General features: G+C 35.7%; 1 protein-coding gene across 1 annotated transcript in view; it reads left to right on the forward strand.

Annotated features, from left to right (window-relative positions):
* SMOC2 (SPARC related modular calcium binding 2) overlaps window positions 1-23,310 on the forward strand; it is a 277,433-nt gene that overhangs the window by 71,265 nt on the left and 182,858 nt on the right. Inside the window, 1 exon segment of the mRNA XM_044675484.1 lies at window positions 17,340-17,511. Coding sequence (XP_044531419.1) covers window positions 17,340-17,511 — 172 coding nt within the window.

A 23,310-nucleotide genomic window follows, 5' to 3' on the forward strand; every position in this document is an offset into this window, starting at 1 on the left:
CCACTATGCTGTGCTGCCTCCTTTCTTTTTTCAATTACTGACATTGACCATGGTTATTTTCTGGCGACTAGGAAAATTAGTTGTATTTCTCATGACTTCTTTTGAATGGTGCTTTAAATCTACTTCAGATGGTCATACATACACCATGATCTTTTCCCTTTCTCTGACTTTTACTGTTCACAATTCAATTTATTCTACCTTAGACAAATTCCTTCCTCTACTCCTCTTTCAGTCCTGCACCATTACTTCAGGAAAATAATTCCTCCTATCTTTTCTATTTGTGAGTCCTCCCAAAATGATAGTATAACTCAGAGTCAGGAAGAGTTGAGTTCAAATTTGACTTCAAACACTAGCTATGTTATCTTGGTCAAGTCACTTAAACTTCATCTCAATTTCCATAATTGTAAAAAAGGAATAATAGCAACACTTAATTGCCAGATTTCTTGTGAAGATCACATGAGATAATATTTATAAAGTATGTAGTGCAGTGCATGGCACATAGAAGATATTATATAAATGCTTATTTATTTTCTGTTCTTCTTGGAGGTAAAGACTTTTTTGTATTCCATTGTGGTATTAACAGAGGCTTACAAAGTGCTTTCTTGTTGTTTAGTTATTCAGACACATCCAACTCTTCATTACCCTGTATAGGATTTTCTTTGGCAAAGATAGACAAAGAGGTTTGTCATTTCCACCTCCACTGAATTAAGGCAAACAATGACTTGCCCAGGGTCACACAGCTAGTAAGTGTCTGAGGTCTGATTCGAACTCAGGTCTTCCTGACTGCACGTCCAACACTAACAACTGAGCTATCTAGCTACCTCTTTTTCGCATGTAGGTGGGGCTTAATAAGTGCATACTGAACTGAAATAGTAAGGGTAGCTTTGGTACTAGGGATACAATTTTATTTAAATAAAGAAAGTCATTCCTGTTGAAGTGAAAATTCAAAGCACTGGAGGTGGGAGGTCAATGTCTAAAGCCCATGAAAGTGACCAGAATGCTCTTATCAGTAAGATACCATTTACCTTCTCATTCATCTCTAATAAAAGTGCCAGAATTGAAGATAAATAATTTCTTATTCAATTTTATTTTATTTTGCTTCATTTCATTAGGAGTATTACAACAATTTGTGCTATTTTTTCCTCTGAATATTGAGTACTCTTGTTATATCATGGTTTAAATAGAGTTGTATTGGTTAACTACCATTTAAAATACTGTTTCTGTGGGAAAATACATTCTGAGTTACAAACCAGTAACTTCAAGTGAAACTTTTATATCATAACAGTTTAAACATATAGATCTGACTATATTTGTTTTTTTAAAATATGCTTCAAAAGTTTATGAGTGGGGCATGTGGTGCTCAGTTAGATGATAGGATATTTTCTTTGTTTAGATTGATGCAAAACATAAACGAATAAGGGATGCTGGCAGCATAGTTTAGAATCATGATTGTCTTTGTACCTGAGGGAAGAAAGGTGAAAAGAAAAAACCCCAACATACTTAAGAGGTGTCAGATGATGTATTACAGAATCAGCTTATGTGTAGTGTATGCCGGCTTTCCTGAATTGTTTCTAAATATCTCTGAAGTTCTATTTACACGTTTCAGTAATCAAGATAATTCAGCATAGTGATGTGAGAGCATCAAGAGATTCAGATGTTCCATCTCAAGGACCCAGGAAAGAAATTCTCTTTGAAAGACGTGCTTCCCTAGCTATCTCATAATGTAAACAAAGTATGCTAAAAATGTGAAGAATCTATTAGGTTATATAAACCAAGAAGAGAGGGGAAAATGAGTTCTTGAGCACTTTCTTCTTCTGGATTGTGCTGAAGTGGGAGCAGACACTGAACTTCATGCAAAAGAGAGTGAAATGAAAAATGGAACTTTGTCTCTGGCTTTCTTTTTGTTAAGTCTATTAGTCATGTCTGACTCTTTGTGACCCCATATGGGGTTTTCTTGGCAGAGATACCGGAATGGTTTTTCATTTCCTTCTTCGGCTCATTTTACAGATGAGAACACTGAGGCAAACAGCGTTAAGTGACTTGCCCAGGGTCACACAGCTAGCAAGTGTCTGAGTCCAGATTTGAACTCAGATCCTCCTGATTCCAGGGCTGGTGCTGTTCTACCTAACTGCCTTATAAATTCTTGGAAATTAAGATCATAGACTTAGAGGTAGAACAGATGAGATCTTTCTTAGAAGTCATTTAGTCTTTGGTGTGTGTGCGGTGGGGGAGCAGGGGCAGCTGGATGGGTCAGTGAATGGAGAATGGAGAGCCAAGCCTAGAGACAGGAGTTTCTGAATTTAAATCTGGACTCAGACACTTCTTAACTGTGTGACCCTGGGCAAATCACTTAACTCCCATTGCCCAGCCTTTCCCACTCTCCTGCCTTGGAACCAATACACAGTATTGATTCCAAGAGAGAAGGTAAAGGCTTAAAAAAAAAAAGGAAAACAAAAAAGTTATCTAGTCTAATGCTTTAATTTATCAAATGAGAAAAATGTACCTAAACGTTGAATAATTTGTCCAAGGTCACAAGGTAGTGGCAGATTCAGAATGCAAATTCAGCTTCTCTCACTACAAATCTAGGGCAGAGTTAGAGTAAATTGGTAATCTTGGTAATCGATGTTTGCCTTCGTAGCCTCTCCAGTGCTGTATGTGAAAGCTGTGTGGAATGATTCTGATGTTCTCTCTTCTCTCCATCAACTGAGATACAAACATCTGTACATTTTACTGTGAATTTAAAGTGAATATTGGTGAATGTCAGTTATACACTTGCAGTCCAAATAAGGAATTTCTCTGCTGTTTCTATAGATGCCTAGGAATGAATCCTAAAAACCCTCCTTAAGCTAAAATTATACCTCATATTATTCTTTGCTAGAAGTTAAAGAAATAAAGATTTAAAAAACCTTCAATTACCTAACAGAAAGTTATGTGAGTACATTGTTAATGCTATATTACTTTCTGTTCCAACTGGACTCTTTCCAGCCAACAATTAGGTGTCCTGTGTCCTTAAATCTCGAGCTTACCCACCTGGATTTAAATTTGAAGAGCACATTTTTTTTTTGTTCCATCCTAGTTCAGGTCTTACCATCTCTTGCCTCGACTATCAAAGTAAAGCACAAATCTGACCTTCACTCTCTTCAGCACTCTGTCTCCTATACATCTACTCAGTGAACTCCAGGGGGTCCCTACAACCTTTAGGATCAAATATGAACTTTTCTTTGGAATTTGTCACCTTGCAATCATTTCCTAATATGCCTTTCCAATCTTATTATACAATGTTCCCCTCTGCTCACTCTGTAGTCCTGAAAAAAACTGGCCTCCTTGCTATTTCTGAGGCTCAGTATCCCATCTCTCTACTCCTTGCCTTCATATTGATGGAATATACTCTTTCTTTATCCTCTTCGAATCCCTTGTTTTCTTCTATATTTATCTTGTCTGTTCTCTCTAGCTTCTGCTGTCCCCCCTAACGTTATCTTGTATTTTAAAAATATTTTGATTACATTTCTATTTACAAAGTAAGTTTCTTGAGGGAGTGGAGAGAGGGAGTGCACTTTAACTTTGTATCTCCACCAAAGAGAACAGTGACTTGAACATAATGTGTTTAAATGGAAGTTTTTGTAATGGACAAAAGTCTTTTTGGGTCTTGCCTTCAATTCCTCCCTCCTCTGACCTTTGTTTACCCCAGCCATTTCATGAATGATCAGTCTTAAGGTTTTCCTAGTATCCTCAGAAATCATGCTTGTAAATGGCAGCACTGGAACAAGATTAAATGTCTTTTGCTCCTGAGCATGGCCAAGTTGTATTAGGTCAGACACCCCACATTCAACAAACACTAGTATAAGTGCATTAATTCATTTAATAAATATTTACTAAGTCTCTATTTTATATTGTGCATTTGCCTGAAAAAGAGGTTTAAAATATCACTTATGAGCTGGATGTAATATAATATTTTTAACAGTGATTCCTCCTATTGGCAGCCAGGAATTCCAACTTTCTGAAATCTTCCAATCCAATAAATAGTCACAGGCTTTTTCCACAGCATAAATGATACACACAGGGTATCATGAGGATAAAAATAAATAGAAAATAAAAAGGACTGGAGGAATGTGGTGGACATTTTAGAATAATGTAACTGTCTTTCAAGAACCTGTAACTGAGGATAAACAGGACTGGATAATAATAGTAGAGAGGTATTTGGGGAGGAAAGAGAATGTCTCAAAGTATGTACATACTTTCACTGGAAACAATCTGTTCCTTATTCAGAGATAAAAGTTCATTTGTGTCTGATATATTCAATCTCTAACACCATTTTAAGAAGTGAAAATAAGTTTGTCATGTTACTCTCCATCAGGGTTGTTCTACAATCTTATAAAAGTGTGAATAATTCCTCCTCACCTGTTTTGATATAGGAGAAGGGATTCATAATAATCTTTGTTTCCCTAAGACATTCTTCCCTTTTTTTCCCTCTTGGCAGTAGTTGCATAATTCCACCTTAATTTGAACTGAGATAGGAAAAGGCTTCTTCATGTATCGGTGAGCTTCTCAAAAACAGTAGTTTTAATTATCATCATAATCATCATCATAAAAACATATTTCATTATCTTTTACTTCTATTTATTTAATGACTATGATCATAGAAGCTTATCATCTAAGATAAACACATAGGGATTGATAAATAATAAAAAGATTATGTACATGATGAAATCAAACATCATTAGATGCTAAGCATCAGTATCAAATGCATCTCGGGTTGATGGTCATTTGTAGTAGAGGAAGCAGTCGCAAATTTCCTTCTTTCTCTTCTTCTCAAGTTGTCATAGACAAGGGGCCCACAGAGGCTATCCCCAATTTAACTTCCTCATTATACAGTGAGGAAACTGAGGCACAAGAAGGTTAAATTGCTTACTCAAGTTCACACAGATAGTGAGAACCTGGGAGGGGATTTGAATTACGTCTTTTGACTTTAGAGCCAGTATTCTTTTTACTGTGCTCCCTGTGCCATTAATCATTTGACTGTTTATTTCTGTGTGTATCTATCTGTATCTATATCTCTATATCTCTATATCTCTATCTCTATCTCTATCTCTATCTCTATCTCTATCTCTATCTCTATCTCTATCTCTATCTCTATCTCTATCTCTATCTCTATCTATATACACAGACACACAAATATTCAGTGGGTGAGGCTTCAAATCTATCCTTTACAGGGACCACCAGTCTGAGCTTGGGGGAAGTTGGTTAATATCTCTAGACCTTACTTTCCTAGAATAACAGAAATTTAGAACTGAAAGGTGCTTAAGTGGCTATCCAATTATCTATATATGAATATACTGTACCCTTACCCCAATATCATGATGTCATTGATTCTCTTCAGGTACAAAGGACAAACAACAATGTGATCTCTACCTGAATGAGAGTTAACTCTTTGACATTATTGCCATTATTCTAGCCTTTCTTGGAGGTGGGATAGAAGGAGAGAGAGATAACTGGCCCATTGCACTTTAGGATAGTGCTAGTTCTTAGGATGTTTTTGCCTTATGTTAATCTGAATACTGTTCATGTTAAATATAATCTTTTCTCATTTGTAAAATAAAAGGGTAGGAATATATCAAGTCTAGGCACCTTTTTTACTCTAAATTCTATGATCCTATTCATAATCATGTCTTACATGCAAACATTCTGCTTTAGTCAATCATCAGAAAGATATGGAATCTCAAAAGGATTTCATTGATTTGTTCCATTGATGCCAATTGTAATATTTTTATGCCATCTTAGATCATTTTCATGTGTTCTGTGAACACAATAATTATCACTTGATATCCAATCTTCTTGTGATGAGTCTTTCCAAACTTAAAAAGGATGGTCTTAGATGGCAGACTTACAGTCCCTTCTTGGTACTCTATTTGAAACATTTACATCTTGATTGGATAGAAAAGAGTTTGAATCTTGATGGCACGACCATTTAATCCATCAGCATTAATGAAAAGTTACAGAGTAAGACTTTAAAAAAACAACCTTACCTTCCATCTTAGAATCAATACTGTGTATTGGCTCTAAGGCAGAAGAGTGCTAAGGGCTAAGCAATAGGGATTAAGTGACTTGCTAAGGGTCTGAGGTAAAAATTGAACTCAGGATCTCCCATCTCTGGGCTTGGGATTTGATCCACTGAAACACATAGCTGCCCCAAGTATTAGACTTTAATAGAGAGACTGATGTTTATATTTGATTTGTTAAAAAGGTTGTTGAGAGAAAAGTGCTTTATGAATATTGAAGTGATTCCTAAATGTTAGCTACTTTTATTATAGCTATATATAAAATGTATCTCCATTTGCTATCTGTATATCTATAATTATATAGATACATTTAAAGACTGTATTTTAAAATATAGGATCTCTAAATAGAGAATGTACATAATTATAAAATAACTACAGAGGTATAGAGACATTGTATACGTCTGCATTTATATATGCATATAGAGAAATTACATACATACATAATATATATATACAGAGTAATTGAATATGTATGCATGTATATACATAGTATTTGTGGATTCTTTGATCTCTTTTTTAGCATTGCTATCCCTATCCTGTTCCATAACAAGGGATGTATACCAAGACTATCCTGGACCCTTTTTTCCCCTCTCTCTCTATTCTGTCTCTCTCCTGAGCTCCTGCATCGCCAACTGCCTCCTAGCTATTTTGACCAGGATAATTCACAGTCATTGCAAACTCAACATGTCCAAAATAGAACACATTTTTTCCCAATGCCCCCGAATCCACACTGATCCAAACATCTCTTTTCTTATTGAGACTCTCCCCATCCTTCCAAAATTACCCAGGTTCACAGACTCGACTCCACACTTTATCCTACCTCACATATCTAATTAGTTGCCAGGTTTTATCTATTCTGCCTTTTCCACCTCTTTTGCATGGGTCATTTTCTCTCTACTCACAGAACTGCCTCATTCAGGCCCAAGTTATCTCTCACATGGACTATTTCAGTAACCTCCTGATAGTCTTCCTTCTGTAGGTCTTTCTTTACTCCAATCCATCCTCCAAAGAGTTGCCCAAGTGATGATATTCCTAAAGTACATGCCAGCCCATGTCACACTCCACTACTTCTTAATCTCCAGAGTCTCCCTATTGCCTCTAGGACTGGTTGGCATTTTAAATCTTTCATAATGTGATTTTAACTTTCCTTCCAGATATTTTTACACATTTCTCCCCTCTGTACACTCGACAAGCTGAATTGGCTTTCTCTATTCTTCAAGTATAACATTCCATGTCCTATCTCCATACCTTTGTATAGGGTGGCTCCAACTCCTGGTATATATTCCTTTCTCACCTTTGTCTCTCAAAATCCCTAACTTCCCCTGGAATTTAGCTCAAGTACTGCCTCCTCCTACATGAAGTCCTTCCTAATCCTACAGCTGCTATTTTCTCCATCCTCAACATAATATATGTATAACTTTATATTATACTATTATTATTTATTTATTTTATATTGAGATTACAGAATATTAATTATCCAGTTAATATGCTGTGATATTATTAAATAATATATGTATTACATATGCTCATACATATATGGATGGGTATAGATTGCACATTTCTTTCCTTGTCACCATTCTTTTTGAGCCTTGAAGCCTCTGGTGACTGCTTAGTTACCATGTGACACCATCATACTCATGTTACTCTCTTTTCCAAGGGATGCACATGATGAGGTCAGCTCATCTAAGATTGAGTTTCCTTGCATTCCACAGCTTTCCCACATCATCTGCAGCTAGGCTTTTTTAGTGCCTCCTTAAAGTATTTCTTTTGCCCACTATCCTCGTGGTTGTCCTACTTCAACTCCTATAGACAGCAGCCAAGATTTTCATTATCCATGAAGGCTCAGAATACTCCTAGTTTAGAAATGTCTTTTGAAAGCTAAAAATGGAATCAAGTTAAATCTCTATCAATCAAGCAAATAAGCAACATACATTTATTGAACTCATTCTAAAACTGGCACCTACCGAGATGAAATAAAGGCTACAAATGCTATTTCTAGCTAGAAACTTAATATAGGCTGAAGAAAACTGTATGGAACTTTCATTTTCTTAGCCTGCTCTTTTTTATACTCAATTTCTAACACTCAGAATTATAGATTTAGGACTTAAAGATCAGTTGGTTGAATATTTTTGTTTGATAATGCTATTTATATGTCATTAGTTTTGCTAAAGTTTTGCTAAACATCAGGAAAGACCGGGTTCAAATCCTATCTCTGACACACTATTAGCAGTATGACTACTGGCAAGATAGGGAAACTTTCAGTGATTTAGGAAACTCATTCGGCCTCTTGGTTGCAGACAGTTCCTGTTGTATATAGGTAGAGAGGATTTTAGTTTCTATTCCCAGTTTTCCATTTCTAAATCAAATCATAGGCTAGGATCAATAAGAAAATTAATATAATTATAATAATTTAAATTTATCCTTGCCTTTTTTTTTTAGAATTAATCAATTCCAAGGCAGAAGAAAGGTAAAGGATAGGCAATAGAGGTTTAGTGACCTGCCAAGGATCACCCAGCTAAAAAATATCTGTGGCCAAATTTGAACCCAAGACCTCTCATCTCTGGGCCTGGATCTCGATCTCCTGAGCCACCCAACTGCCCCATTTATATAGTTATTTAAAGTTTACAAAGCACTTTTCTATAACAATTCTGTGAAGTAGCAGAAGAAGTTGTTATGATTCCTGTTTTAAGAATGAGGGAAAAGGGATGCAGAAGGTTGAAATATAATGCCAAAGATTATACAGGTACGTAGTTAGTGGCTGAACAGGGACTGTAGGGAAAGTCTTTTGATTATTTTTCCCGAACCTTTCATTTATAACATACTTGTCTCATGATACCCTAATTATAGAGTAATGATAAGTCCAACAAGACCTCTTTAAAAATAAAAATATGATAAGTAAGGAATGTGGCACATTGGAAAGGGAACAGGAAGCTTGCTAAGTCATGAAGAAGTCTCGAGTCTCTGATATACTGACTGTGTGACCTTGGTCAAATCATTTAACTCCTCAGTGTTCCAAGTAATATTTGAAGATTAAAAGAAGTTCTGATTAGCATTGAAATCACAGGTCTACTGCTCTACAAAGTGTTGCCATGAAAAATGTCCTTCCCTTTACACAAAATAAAGGAAGGGGGAGGATGGTTTCGTATGAGTACTTTAGATTTTACTTTCCTAATTCTTAAAAGAAAAGGCTTTTTTGAGAAGTGATGTTTTTAAGAGGTCTTTGGAAACGTACCATTTAAACACCCTTTTATATAATGTATTTTACATAGAAAGAGTAGAAGAACTGAGAGAGAAAATGGAATGACTCCTGAGACTGCTATTAGCTAATCTCAGCATTATTCAAATGCTATGGAAACAACTAATCTTAACTCTTTTGCTTCTTACAGCAGCTCACCATTTGAAAGCAATATATGGCATTAGCAGCCATAATAACTAGGCAATAGCAATGATAATAACATACACTGCTTTTAAGGTTTGATACAGCATATTTTCCCCCATACCAGCCTTGTGAGGTAGGCAGTGTGAGTTTCAAGTGACCTGAGTTAATATCAGCTGATGTGCTTGAATCAATTTAAATTGGTCACAATGATATTTTTTTAACTAGATGACTTCTGAGGTACTTTCCAGTTTTAAGCTATTAATATATATGTATATATTTAAAGCCCTTACTTTCTGTCTTGGAATCAATACTCTGTATTGGCTCCAAGGCAGAAGAATGGTAAGGGCTAGGCAATGGGGGTCAAGTGACTTGTCCAGGGTCACACTTCTAGGAAGTGTCTGAGGCCAAATTTGAACCTAGGACCTCTGGTCTGTAGGCCTGGCTCTCAATCCACTGAGCCACCCAGCTGCCCCCTTAAGCTATGAATATTGCATGCATACATACTTAAATCTCTGGGTGTTCTGAAGCTTTACTTAAGGACTCCTGAGTCCTTAATTAAACTTGTTGAGGGCAGTACCTGGCTCACTTCTGTCTTTGGATTTATATATCTATATATCTATTTGTATATGTGTGTATATTTATATTTGTGTGTGAATATATAAAAATAAAATATATGTATTTGTATATATTTGTGTGTCTATGTATGTATATACACATATGCATGTGTAGATAGAAAGAGAGATACCAAGGTACAGAGATAGATAGATAAGCAGATACATAGATAGATAGATAGATAGATAGATAGATAGATAGATAGATAGATAGATATAGATGGATAGGTAGGTAGGTAGGTAAGTGGGTTGGTAGGTGGTTGAGAATAAATTCTCTCTCTCCACATGATTTTCTTATTCTCCATTTTCTGATCTTCACCTTAAGCAGACTGATGCTGCTCAGGACTAGGAAGGGCATGGGAAAAAATTGTTGTTTTCACTGAAAAATGTGAGGTAACACTGTGGTAAATGGTAGAGGAATGGTTCTTGGTTAACTGTTAGAGTATAGAAATCCTCTCTCATTCTTCATTTCAGTGCTAATCCCGTATTTCAGGCTTGATCCCTCCAAGTAACAGATTACCATCAAAAATATTATTTTGAAGAGCTGCTTATGGGCTTCAATAGGAAAATCAAATGTCTAAGTAGCCATTGACATAGGATGTCTATAACATCCTTGAAAACAATAAATGAAAGTGACTCCAGGGATTTTCAACTTCATCAGTTCCTCAGTATAGAGTTGGGAAGAGAGATATGATTTGGCACTTTCACATAGCCAATGCTGTTCTTTATTTCTAGATAGATACAGAGTACAGTGTTGTGTTTATTTTGGGCTACACTTTTAGGAAGGGCAGATAAGGATGAAGATAATGATGAATAGCTTCAAGACCCTACAATTCGAGGGAAAAATGAAGGAATTGGAAATGTTTTTGACTGGAAAACAGAAAACTTAGCAGGGGCACAATAACTTTCTTTAAATATCTTAAAGTTGATCATACACATATATATAGCTGGTGGCATCGTTAAATTAACCCAACCATTCTGGAGGGTGATTTGGAATTATGTGCAAAGGGCTTTAAAAGAATGCCTGCCCTTTAATACAGCCATACCACTGCTGAGTTTGTACCCCAAAGAGATGCTGAAATAATTGCTATATCCGTAACCCATCGTTTCCTACTTGACAATTTCATTTTAGTATTTGGTCCTCATATTATCCAAGACCTTTCTAATTTTCTCCTTGTAGAAATTATTAACGTTTAGAAAGTGGGAGACTTCTGAGTAGAATACAAGAGTCAAACACTTTACTTGATGTTGCACCTAATTTTCTGATGTATAAATGCTTTTACTGACCTCCCATGTACCCAGTTTCCTATTAGAGTGACTGAGTCACCTTTGCACTATATGATGTGTCGGTCTAGGGGGATATAGTAAGAATTTTCAAAGTATTTTTCTCTCAGTTTATGTACCAGCTCTTAATCCATTGTTAGCTGTAATGACCTTCATATATATCTATTTGCTTACTCTTTTCCTGAGCATTAAAAAATAAAATGATCAAGAGATTACCATGAAATGACATTCCTTATTGCCTTTCATCATGCGATGAAATCAGCATATGATTTTTTTGTCTTATCAAGGATAACTTGTGGACTGTTTCTTCTTAGCTGCAATTTTATTCTCTTTTCTGGCTTAATTTGTAGCAAAAATAGCAATGAAATAGTGTTGATTGGTAGAGAATGATAATAGCACTTATGTAGTGCTTTAAGGTTTGCAAAACATTTTATGAACATTATCTCATCATATCTTCAAAATAGCCCTAAGAAGTAGGTGTTAGTTATTATTATCCTCATTTTGTAAATGAGGAAACTGACAGAGATGTCATAAAACAAATTGCTTTTCCAGTGTGACACAGTTAATAAGTGGCTAAGATGAGATGGGTTCAAGTTCCTCCTCTCATATATACATGTTCTGTGATCTTGGACATGTCATTCTACCTTAATACTTTGAACAACTGTCTTACATTGTAAATTGCTAAGAAGGTGTCCATTTTGCAATGTCAGAGGGATGTTGTCATCCTGGAGTAGCCTATACGGATGAAATCGCATCTAGTTCCTGTCCTAAGAATATCAATGTGGATGTACTTCAGTTCCTACTATAACGTATGTAGACAAAAGTTGCTAATTAAGAATAGTAACACTTCAATGAATACTTTTAGATGGTCTAAGAATGATATATAGCCCATAACCATTATATGTCTTTTTTTTAGCACTGTCGGTCATTAAATTGATCAGAGTTCTCAAGCTTTTCAAAATTGTTTGTTTTTATTAATGTTATTGTTAATATATAACTTGTCTTCCTGGTCCTACTCACTTTGCTCTGCATCCTGGTCTCTGAAATGTTAGTTCTTAGTTTTCAAAATGAAGGAATTCTGCCTCCTTTAAAGAGCTTTAGAAAACCTTCCTCTTCTAAATCATCCATTCAGAAATAATTGTCAGCTCTACCCCTACCAGAACTGATTCCACATCCAGGGTACATATCACTTCTTGAGGCATGTTTTTCCAGCGTGTATGCTTTCCCCCACATTAAGGTGGGCAAATATGGAAGCTGTTCCACCTTTCAGGAAACTGGAGTATCATTTTGTCAGTCACTGTACCCAGGAATCTCATAGCTATAGTCCCATACCTTCCTGCTAAACTTTCCTCAGCATTGCCCTGATGGGTTATTTTTCTAGTTAAAAAAAAAAAAGTAGGCTCTTCAAATCTGATCTCAGACACTTCTTAGCTGTATGACCTTAGACAAGTCACTTAACTAAAATTATCTTACCCTTACCTCTACCTCTCTTCTGCTTTAGAACCAATACTTATCAATTTCAAGACAGAAGGTAAGGGTTAAAAAAAAGTAGGCTTCAACCTGCTGATAAAGTGGACAAATTCAGTGATGCTTGAAAATTATTAAATATTTAACTTATTTAGTAGATATTTGGAGTTTATTGTCGAGTCTTCAGTTGCATTTCCCCATTTCTCCTCCTTTCCTCCCCTCTCTTCCACCTTCATGTATGTTATGGTGAATTTAGTCCACATGTTTCTGATTAACTCATTGAGTGCTGATGCATAAGCTCCTGGATGTCCAAAAAATAAATTCTTATGGAATCCAAATGCAGATTGAAACATACCATTCTTCACTTTATTGTCTCCATGAATTTTTCTCATGTAAGCAATATGTGCTTTGTTTCACAACATGACAGAGGGAAATATGTATTATATATATACATATATATGTACAACCTATATCATATTACCTGCGTTTTTGGGAAGGGAGATGCATGAGAGGGAGGGCAAGAACAGGGACTGCAAAATTTCAGAAAATGAATATTAAAAATCATATGAATATAAAATCTGAAAAAAAAGAAAAAAAGAAAATTTTAAAATTGCATTTTAAAATTTCTTCCTCTTTCACCTTAACAAAGAATCCAGATAAAGCCAATGCAAAATTCTAGTTAGAGATTTCTTCACAATCTAGAGGTGATCCAATTACAATTTTGTAATAGTCAATCAACAATCATTTATTAAACTCCTAATATATTCCAGGCACTGTGCTAAGGGCTAGAAGTACACCACATTTTTTTCCAAGAAAGGCAAAAGACTCTCAAGGACCTCACAGTCTAAGGTGTGGATAAACACTATTCACACGGCTATACGCAAACAGGATATGTCTAGAGTAAATTGTAGATTATGATTATGTCAGAATGATTACACTAAGGACTGAGAAAGACTCCTTGCAGATGGCAGGATTTTAGTTGAGTTTTGAAAGGAGCCAGAGAAGCTAAGAGGTGAAAACCAGGAAGGAGACAGTTCTAGGCATGGAGGACAGCAAGAGAAAATGTCTAGAGTTGAGATATTGAGTATGATGGGCAAAGAATAAAAAGGAGGTTACTGTCACTGAACGGCAGATTATGTGGGTCAAGATGGAAGACAATTACAAGACTAGAGTAGTAAGTAGGGATTTCAATGCAAATGGAGAATTTTGTATTTGATTTTGGTGGCCACATGGAGACAATTAGAATTAAAATATGAAGGTTAAATGATTAGGCTAGCATCTAAAGAGAGCAATTTGACCTCTGAGTAGGGAATGGCAAATGCTCTTTGACTCATTCAAAGCTCCTCAATCAGGCATCTTCAGGAATGATGAATTTTCTGGAATATTAAAAATTCAGGTTTTAAAAAAATAGCTTGAATTAAAAATGAAAACAATTTAGTTTAAAAACTACTTTCCTTCTTGAACTAACCTTTCTTGGAATTGCTATTATTAAAAAGAGAGGGAAAACATGTGCATAAAGTATGTTCTCTTATTGCTGGAAAAGAATGCTTTCATTGTTAGCTCCTGTGCCATTAAATTATCAAGAATTATGGTCAAATTCCAACCTCATGAATGCTACTTTTATTTTTTTAATAAAAGATGTGGAAGTTGTCTCTTTTCATTTGCAGAAAATGATAATTACAATGTCTTATCCCTAAGTCATATGCATTTCCTCACTTAAGATTTAAGGAAATGCAAATAGACCACAGCTTAAGCACAAAAATTAAGTGGATCTAGGTTGTCCTATCTCTTCTGTCTAAAATAGAAAAGAACTATTTCTAGGGTAGGCTTTCATTTAAAATTAGGAGTCATGATTTGGGGATATGATCAAACTGAATCCCTTGTTGTTGTTTTCTCTTTGCTTCCTCTTATGCAATGCTAAACTCTCCAAATCCAGCTATGTGTTTTGAGAACAAGTCTCAAAATTCTCAAATGTTTGGGATTGAGGGAAATGAAGCAATGTTAGAAAAATTTGTAAAACTGAAGCAACATTTTAGTGGGTGGATGAAATTTCTAAGGGACTGTTCCTTCTGTCTTACAATACCCAAGAGAGTGATTATCTCCTGGGCATCTACATGCTTTTCATGCCTTAATGCTTATTCAGAAAACAGTCAGATGCTAGAAAATTTTGTTTGAGGACTACCCTGGTTTTGCCTCTTCCTGAACACTAGCCCTCTGGTGCCAGGAAATTAAAATGCATTTTAATTCAAATGAAAAATGAGTGTCAAAACTCCTTTTCTGTCAAAATTCATTTAAAAACAATTAGTGCTTACTCTGCCCAGTTCTGAGGATTGTGGTGAAAAGGGAAATGTCACTTTTTTCCTACACCCACATAACTTAATAATTATTTTCATTTATCTAAAGTGCTACTCTCTTAGGTGAATGGATTTCTTAGAAATATTGCGCCAGCAGTTTAGAGGCTAATTCTAAAAGTAACAAAGAACAAGAAGAAGAATAAAACAACCAAATGTAAGCTTTGTGCCAGGAGTGCAGGAGCAGGATGGGCCTAGATTATCTTTAGGGAGTTTATCACACTTCTACTGGCCCTAGCTGTAGCCTCCAAGTTCCTCATTTGCCAGGACTCATGGCTTAAATGACCAAAATGATTTTCACAGCAATAATTATGTAGTACTATCTACTGCCCTGCCAAAGAGAGTCCACTTTCCACTCCTACCCTGAGTTTTATGAGACTGTTGAGGTCACTTTTGGTCAGAATAGCATCAGCAATGGGTGATCCTTGGCCTGTGAAATAGCTGTACTTCATTGGCGGTCATTGTTCATTTGGTCTACTGTATCACTAGGGTCTAGAACATTCATTAAACACCAGTCATTTCTTCACCTACTGTGGACCAGGCATGATGGCAAACTCCGTGTACAGAAAAATAATAGTGAAACCTTCCTTCAGAGGTCATTCCATGAGTTATAGATAGGTAGATCGATAAGATTGATTAGATACATACTTGATAAAAAGATAGATATGGTTTATTAGATAGATGATAGAAAGATAGATATGGGTGAAATTAGATAGATGATGGGAAAATAGACACTATTTAGAGGAGTAGGATCCAAGAACTGTCTACTTCTCTCCTGCCACAATGGCTCTAAAACCAGGGATCTGTCACATAAGATGAAGCCAGGAGGGAGATGTAGGGGTAACCCACAATTTTTAATCCTCAACATTAATGGAAAGTCATATGCTTGGACACAGGAATGGTTTGGGGAAGTTGTGAGGTTGTCCCATTATCAAGAGACATATTGAAGAATAGGAGTCACAGCCAGCCAGATGACCCCTTTCCTGGTCCAGGAGATGCTTAGATTGGGTGAGAATAGGACATTGCTAGAGCATCTTGAAAGCAGAGGCACTACAAAAATCTGGGACCTTTCCCTGAACGCTAGAAGGGGACTGGATTCCATAATCATCTAGACTCTTGATTCTTGTACTTGAGGCTACTCCTGCTACCCCTCCTCCCACACATATGACAGGACAAGGAATTGTGAGGCCATTATTTGAGTGTGTCATATGAGGAAAAGCAGTGAGGCCAGTATTACTGGATCATAGAATGTCTGGTAGACTGGAAAGCTTGGAAGGGGCCAGGTTTTAGGGTGCTTTAAAAGTGAAACAAAAGATTTTATATTTGATCCTGGAGGCAATAGGGAACCAGTGGAATTTATTGACTAGGGCAATGATATAATCACACCTGTGTTTTAAGAAAATCAGTTAGACAGCTAAGTAGAAGATAGATTAGAATGAGAAGACTGAAGATGGGAGCAGGATGGTGGATGACTGGGTGGAGAGTAGTGTTTTGCCTTCCCACTCCATCACTAAGCCCCTAGATTATTTACGCATAGCTCAGTTAGGCCTTTAATTAATACTTGCTCATCTTAATTAGTAAGATCATTGTAAGTCACAGTATTTGAGATCATTAATATGAAGCTAAAGGGGACTTTAGAGGTCATCTTGTCCAACCTCCTAAATTTCTCAGAGGAAACTGAGGCACAGAGGATTATAACTAGCCAAAGACAAAGTCAGTTGTGAGTATTGGAGACAGGATTTTCAATTACCTATTCATTTGATTGTTTAGGATATGGATTATAGAAATTTGATCAAGATCACACAGCCAATAAGAGTCAAAGGATATATTTGAATGCTTCATTATCACTCCAGGCCTATCCACCGCACTGCTTTGCTGCTTCAAAGGGAAGTAGATAAACAACTCCATTCACCAATAATGGCAGATTTCATTTGATCATGTTTCATAGTTCCAGAAATACAGGGGGGTAGGGAATGGGGGAACATAGATGTCAGTTTTTATTGTTATATTAAGAGACAATTGACTGTGAAAACTTGATGGAGATCACTAATCATTTCCAAACAAATACAGAAGGATATACATGATAATAATTGATAATATGGTTTTAATGTATTTGGTTTTTTCTCTCTTTTTTAAATTTACATCACTATTTTTTCAAGATGTATTTTTTTCTCTCCTTTTTTTTTCTTAGTTTTTGAGAGTGGACCAAGATAAAGATAAAGAGTGTAGCCTGGACTGTGCAGGATCCCCTCAGAAATCACTCTGTGCATCTGATGGAAGGACCTTCTTATCCCGGTGTGAATTTCAACGGGCCAAATGCAAGGATCCTCAGCTGGAAATTGCCTATCGAGGAAACTGCAAAGGTAAGTCTCTCCAAGCCTCATTTTATATGATATGTGGCTAAAACTAGGCATATATATTTAATCCTATGTCTCAGCTCTTCCAAATTTTTGCATTTTTGTGAAATCAAAATATTCAAGCAAATTGTTTTTGATTGTTATCCTTTGGGAAATGCTCTAAAAGTTCCTATAAGAAACTTTTAACTTGCTTTTAAAAGAAAAGAGGCAATATATCCACAGTTCAGAAACTGAGTAAGTTGTGTAAGCCTAAAGGTCTTAGAAATGTTTATACCATAATTTATTGTCTGCTCAAGTGATTTGCACAAGATTTTCCCAACTCTTCTAAATATTCCTCCTAACTCGGCTCCTTTGGCTATTCCTCCTTGTGAAAGATGCTTTGCATTTGTCTGCATAGCTCTTGTGACCATTGCACTTATTTATTTATTTAGTTTTACTGCTGTCCCCCGGTTATATTTCACTCTTTGGACTTAGGAAACGAGCAATGTTCATGCCAAGTCTAGAAGAGCTGCAATAGCTGGCACACTTAAGGGAAAGCATTGAAAATCTTCCCATTGTAAGTGCAAGAAGCCAAAGACCTGCTGTTTCAAAATATAGTATTTTTGGAAAGAGATTTGCCTCCTTTACTCCCCTATGTAGGGAAGAAGAGATTATACAGATTCAGTCCTGCAAAAATAGTTTTTCCTTATTATCTACTTCTATTAGCCCTAATGAGAAATGAGTTGTCTTAGTTCCAGGCTAGGCCAGATTTTATACCACTTCAGTACTCTTTCCATCAAATGTTTCCTTGTAACCAGACTAGCCTGTATCACTTGTTTTTTGACAATAGCATGTTATTACCATGTTCCTTGGACCAGATGTCCTACTTGTCCCAGTGGACAATATAGGGAAGCAGAACATGGCTTTCACTGAGCTTGTTATATGTGTCAGAAGAACACCATGACAAAAGGTTTGAGATCATTATCATTGGTCTGAGCACCCAATTTTCATTTATTTTTGGCTTCAGGTTTGGCACTGCAACTAACATCTCTAGAGCATTTAAAAATATTTATAATTTAGATAATCTCAGGCCTACCTAGGTCCTACAGATATAACTTATTGAATTATTTTGTTCTTCAATTGCTACGTGATGTTTTAAATTTATTTTAAATGTTTTATTGATACCTTTCTTATGTCAATGGAATTTTCTAATTTCCCATGACTTACCTAGAAAGTTGACTATTCCCTAATAGACTTTAAAAAAAAAGAAAAAAAACCCTCAGGAATTTAATTGACACATTAACCAAATCTGATAATATATGCAATGTTCACAACCACGATCTGTGGCCCGTGCAAATAAAGGAGGGAACCACATTTCCCTATTTTTTCTTTGGGAGCTAACTTTGCTATTATATTTCTAGAGATATAAATTCAAATTTTTTATTTTCATTTTTATTGTTATCATTTTTTATATTGTTTTTCTGTGTTTTTGCATCATTTCATCTAACACAATCTCAGATGGAGCTTCAGACAGACATGGAAATTTTATTATTTCATTGTTTTATTTTTTTTTTTTACTCTTACCTCATGTCTTAGAGGAGATACAGTGTATTGGTTCTAAGACAGAAAATAAATAAGGGCTAGGCAATTGAGGTTAAGAGACTTGTGTAGGGTCATATAGCTAGGAAGTATTTCAGGTTAGATTTGAACTAAAGACCTCCAGTCTCTAGACCTGATTTTCAATCCACTGAGCCTCTTAGCTGGCCCCAAATCATTAATTTCTAAAGTGTTTCATGAATAATACATGCAAAGCATCCTAGACAATATTGATTATGGAGACTGGTGAATATAACATAATAGATAACAATGGATGTTCTATTCCAAAGTAAACTTTCTGAAGTTACTCTTTTGCTCAAGAATCTTTAGAGGATCTCCATTGCCTTTAGGTGGTATAATACTTAAAGTGGTAGGCCTGGGGTCAGGAAGACTCATCTTCCTGAGTTCAAATCTAGCCTCAGACACTTAGTACCTATGTGATCCTGGGCAAGATGCTTAACTGTGTTTGCCTCGATTTCCTCATTTGAAAAATGAGTGGGAGAAGAAAATGGCAAACAACTATAGTATCTTTGCCAAGAAAAACTCCAAATAGTGTCAGAAAGAGTCATAGATGACTAAAATTACTGGACAACACTGTCTCTAGGATTAATACAAACTTGCCAATCTGGCATTTCAACACAATTTAGTTCTTTATACTAGTGATGGACAAACTTTTTAAAGAGGGGGCCAAAGAACAGGGAATGCTCATCTGCCCGTCTGTTTCTAAGGCAACTTTTTCAAAGTTTCATTGTATTGTATCCTACTCACTGTATTTGTCAGATTAGGAATAACATTACGTGGCTGGATAGAACATTTCAGGGGGCTGCATCTGGCCCGTGGGCCATAGTTTGCCCATCACTGCTTTATACAATATGGTCCCTCCCCTTCATACATTCTTCATTCTAATTAAACTGCGATACTGCTATTCCCCAACCATGGCCATTCATGTCCTTTTTCTGTGTCTGTGTACTGGCTCTCCCCCATATCTGTAATGTATTCCTTCCTAATCTTCCTAATTCTTAGAATCTTTAGCTTGGTTCCAGACTCAGCTCAGGTCCCATCCATAATCTGAATATTTTCTTGATTCATCTCTCCATATCTCTCTATCCTTCTCTTTCCCCTCCTTGTTACTGTTCTCCCTTTTCTCAAATGGCCTTGTGTTTATCTATTTGCATATGTTATATTCCTACCAATAGAATATAAATTCCTTGATGGCAAGGACTGTTTTTCATTCTTATCTTTTCATTTTTGTTTAACATCTCATGTCTATAGAATTGAATTGATTCAAAAGTAAATTTTAAATACTCTAATAATGCTACAGAATGAGTTGGAAATTTTTTAAAGCAATATTTTACAGTCAGTCGGGAATATTAGACCCAAACAGGCTACTCAAAAATGTTAAAAATTTATTGTACTACTAGATATTATATGTGAAATTAAAGCCCAGAAAAATATCAGAAGAAAAAAATAGTGAAGAGCTCACTACCATTAAAACTATTGCTGAAAGGTAATTTATCAGTATCATATTAAACTTTGAAATAATTTCAAAACACTTAAATTTTTGGATATTCTATTCAACTGGATTTTTAAATTTTATCTCTTTATTGGCATTTGTTCTGCCTATACCTGCATATTTTTCCATTTCTTTAACTCAAGAAACATTTATCAAAAATCTACTATGTATAGAACACTGAGACAGATTCTCCTAGCAAGTGTGAGTTGGAAAATATGAATCTGTGGTTCTCCCATTTGTTGAAAGTTACCACCAGTCCTCTCATAGTGTGAATATTTCAAAAAATAAGTAGGACTTTAGAATGTCCACAATCCATCTGTTCTCGAAAGGCTGATAGCATTATGGAGAGGTTAGCTGCCCTTCCTAGCTCTCCAGGTCAGGTAGAAGGCCACTGCACTGTTTCCTTTTGCTTTCTTCTGTCCTCTCTTGCCTCTGAGTAAGGAAGAAAGAATAAATAAGGTAGTGAGATTGACATCTGGTGTAATCACATCTAGGTCTGAAACCGTTTTAATGGCATTTGTTTTTTCCCTAATCATCGATGTTCCTCTTTGTTATTGTTTTCTTCTTTTCTAAGAGAAGTCCTGGTTACTGCCTCCTTCATCCATAACTGAGCTACATGTAATGAACAATACAGACACATCTGTTGCTTCCATAGCTACAATCTCACATTGGTAACTTTTGATAGCAGATAGTTTTCCTCCTTTTTAAAGAAACACTAACATTTTCTGCTACAAATGCTTGAATTACATTGAACTGGACATTCTCAAAAATTTAGATTATTTACAAGGGTAATGTTGACCATATATGATGTTCACTCTGTTGTTTCTAAACTTCAATTTAGAACTGAAAACACATGTAAGATCTGGCTCCACTGTAATGAGGACTGTTCTAAAGTGAAATGGGCTACCATGAGAAGTCTTGAGTTTTTTTTCTCAGTAATGACAATTACAACAACAATAAAAATAACTTGAACTTATATAGTGCTTTCAAGTTTTCAAATATTTCAGTTTCCAAAAATTCAGTTTCAAAGCACTTTACAAATATTATCTCATTTGATCATCTTCACAACATTCTGAGGCAGGTACTATTTATAAATAGGGAAATTGAGAAAAGCAAGAGTTAAATGCCTTGTCCAAGGTCATATATAAGTAGCAAGTGTCCAAGTTGGGATTTGAACTCAGGTCTACTGTTCCATCGAGTTTGGACTAGTGGTTGAATACTTGTCAGCAGAGTTGAAGAAAATTCTTGTTTAGATAAAGAATCAATTATGATGTTCATTCTCTGAGAAGCAGTGGGGTTGGGGTGTGGGCAGAGTTTAGACCAAATCGGGAACAACAGTTCCATATTTCCCATCTAAACCAGATGGCCTCTGAGGTCCTTTCCAACTCAAAGACTCCCTGTTAATGTGTAGGGACTTTTTACTCTATTTGAAAAACATATGAAAGGCATTGTAGGGCTTGTGTCAGTATGTGACATTTTCTTAATGTTAACTACCACCATTTGTTTCATATATCTAATCAGGGCAGTATATCTCTCCATAATGAAACAATAATAGCTTTCATAGCAATGCAGGGCATTTGAAGAGAACTCATTGAATTGGAAATCTGGGTCACTTCAGTTCTAAAGGACCTCACAGAACTGCTTCCTTCTGTATGTAGTTTTCAAGAAAGAAGAGAATTAGTCCATTCTGCAAAATTTAGGGACATAATTTTGGGGGGTAGTTGATGGTAGTCAGTATGATGGGAGAAAAAGGCTAGAGAATGCAGGGAGGAACCCTCAATAGGAAGCACAGCCTAATAAGTTAGAAAGCATTCAGAGTGGAGAAAGGCTTCAAGACCATGCCATATGAAGATCAATTCAAGAACCTAGAGCACTTTTGACTGGGGAAAAGAAAAATAGAGGTTAAGGTCATTAAAGATATCTTCATATAATTGGAAGATATTTGGACAAAGAGAATTAGACTTGGGTTTGAGTTTCATTTTGGTCACATGTTGACTGTGTGATCATGGACAAGTCACTTAATGCCCTGGAGAAAGCTGTAAGAGTACAATGTAGAATAATTGAGCCTGTTATTAGAGGTAGTGCTCTTCTAAGACTTTCTTACACAGATGAAATTTATGGTCTAGACCAAAAGAAAAGAAAAGATAATGTAGTATCTATGTATGTTGTTTTCTTCCTTAATTTTTAATTGAATTTTGAATATAGTCTATTTTAAGTCAGCAAACATTTATTAAGTACCTACTATTTGCCAGGAGATACAAACAAAAAAACTACCATTGCTCTGAAGGAATTCACAATCTAATAAGGAGATAACATATAAATGACTATGTATAAATAAGAATAAACAACTATAATATATATATATACACACACAGAAAAATATTAAACATAACTCTCATAAGTATATTAGATTTTATATAATACTGTATGTTATATGATATGAACATAATCTATAATAAATTGGTTTTAATTTCAGAGGAAAGGCACTAATATTAAGGACTGGGAAAATTTTCTTAAAGAAGCTTAGATTTTGGCTGAGATATGAAGAAAGCTAGGAGGCAGAGATAATGAGGGAGAAAATTTCCAAGAATATAGGAGAGTCACTGAAAAGGCGCAAAATTGAAAGCTAGAGTGTCTTTTGCAAGAAACAGGGCACAAAGTATGTGGAAAAGGATAGGATGTAAAAATCAGCTAGGTGGCACAGTGGGCAGAGCTCT

The sequence above is a fragment of the Gracilinanus agilis genome, chromosome 4 (genome assembly GCF_016433145.1).
Source record: "Gracilinanus agilis isolate LMUSP501 chromosome 4, AgileGrace, whole genome shotgun sequence".
NCBI classification, from domain to species: Eukaryota; Metazoa; Chordata; class Mammalia; order Didelphimorphia; family Didelphidae; genus Gracilinanus; species Gracilinanus agilis.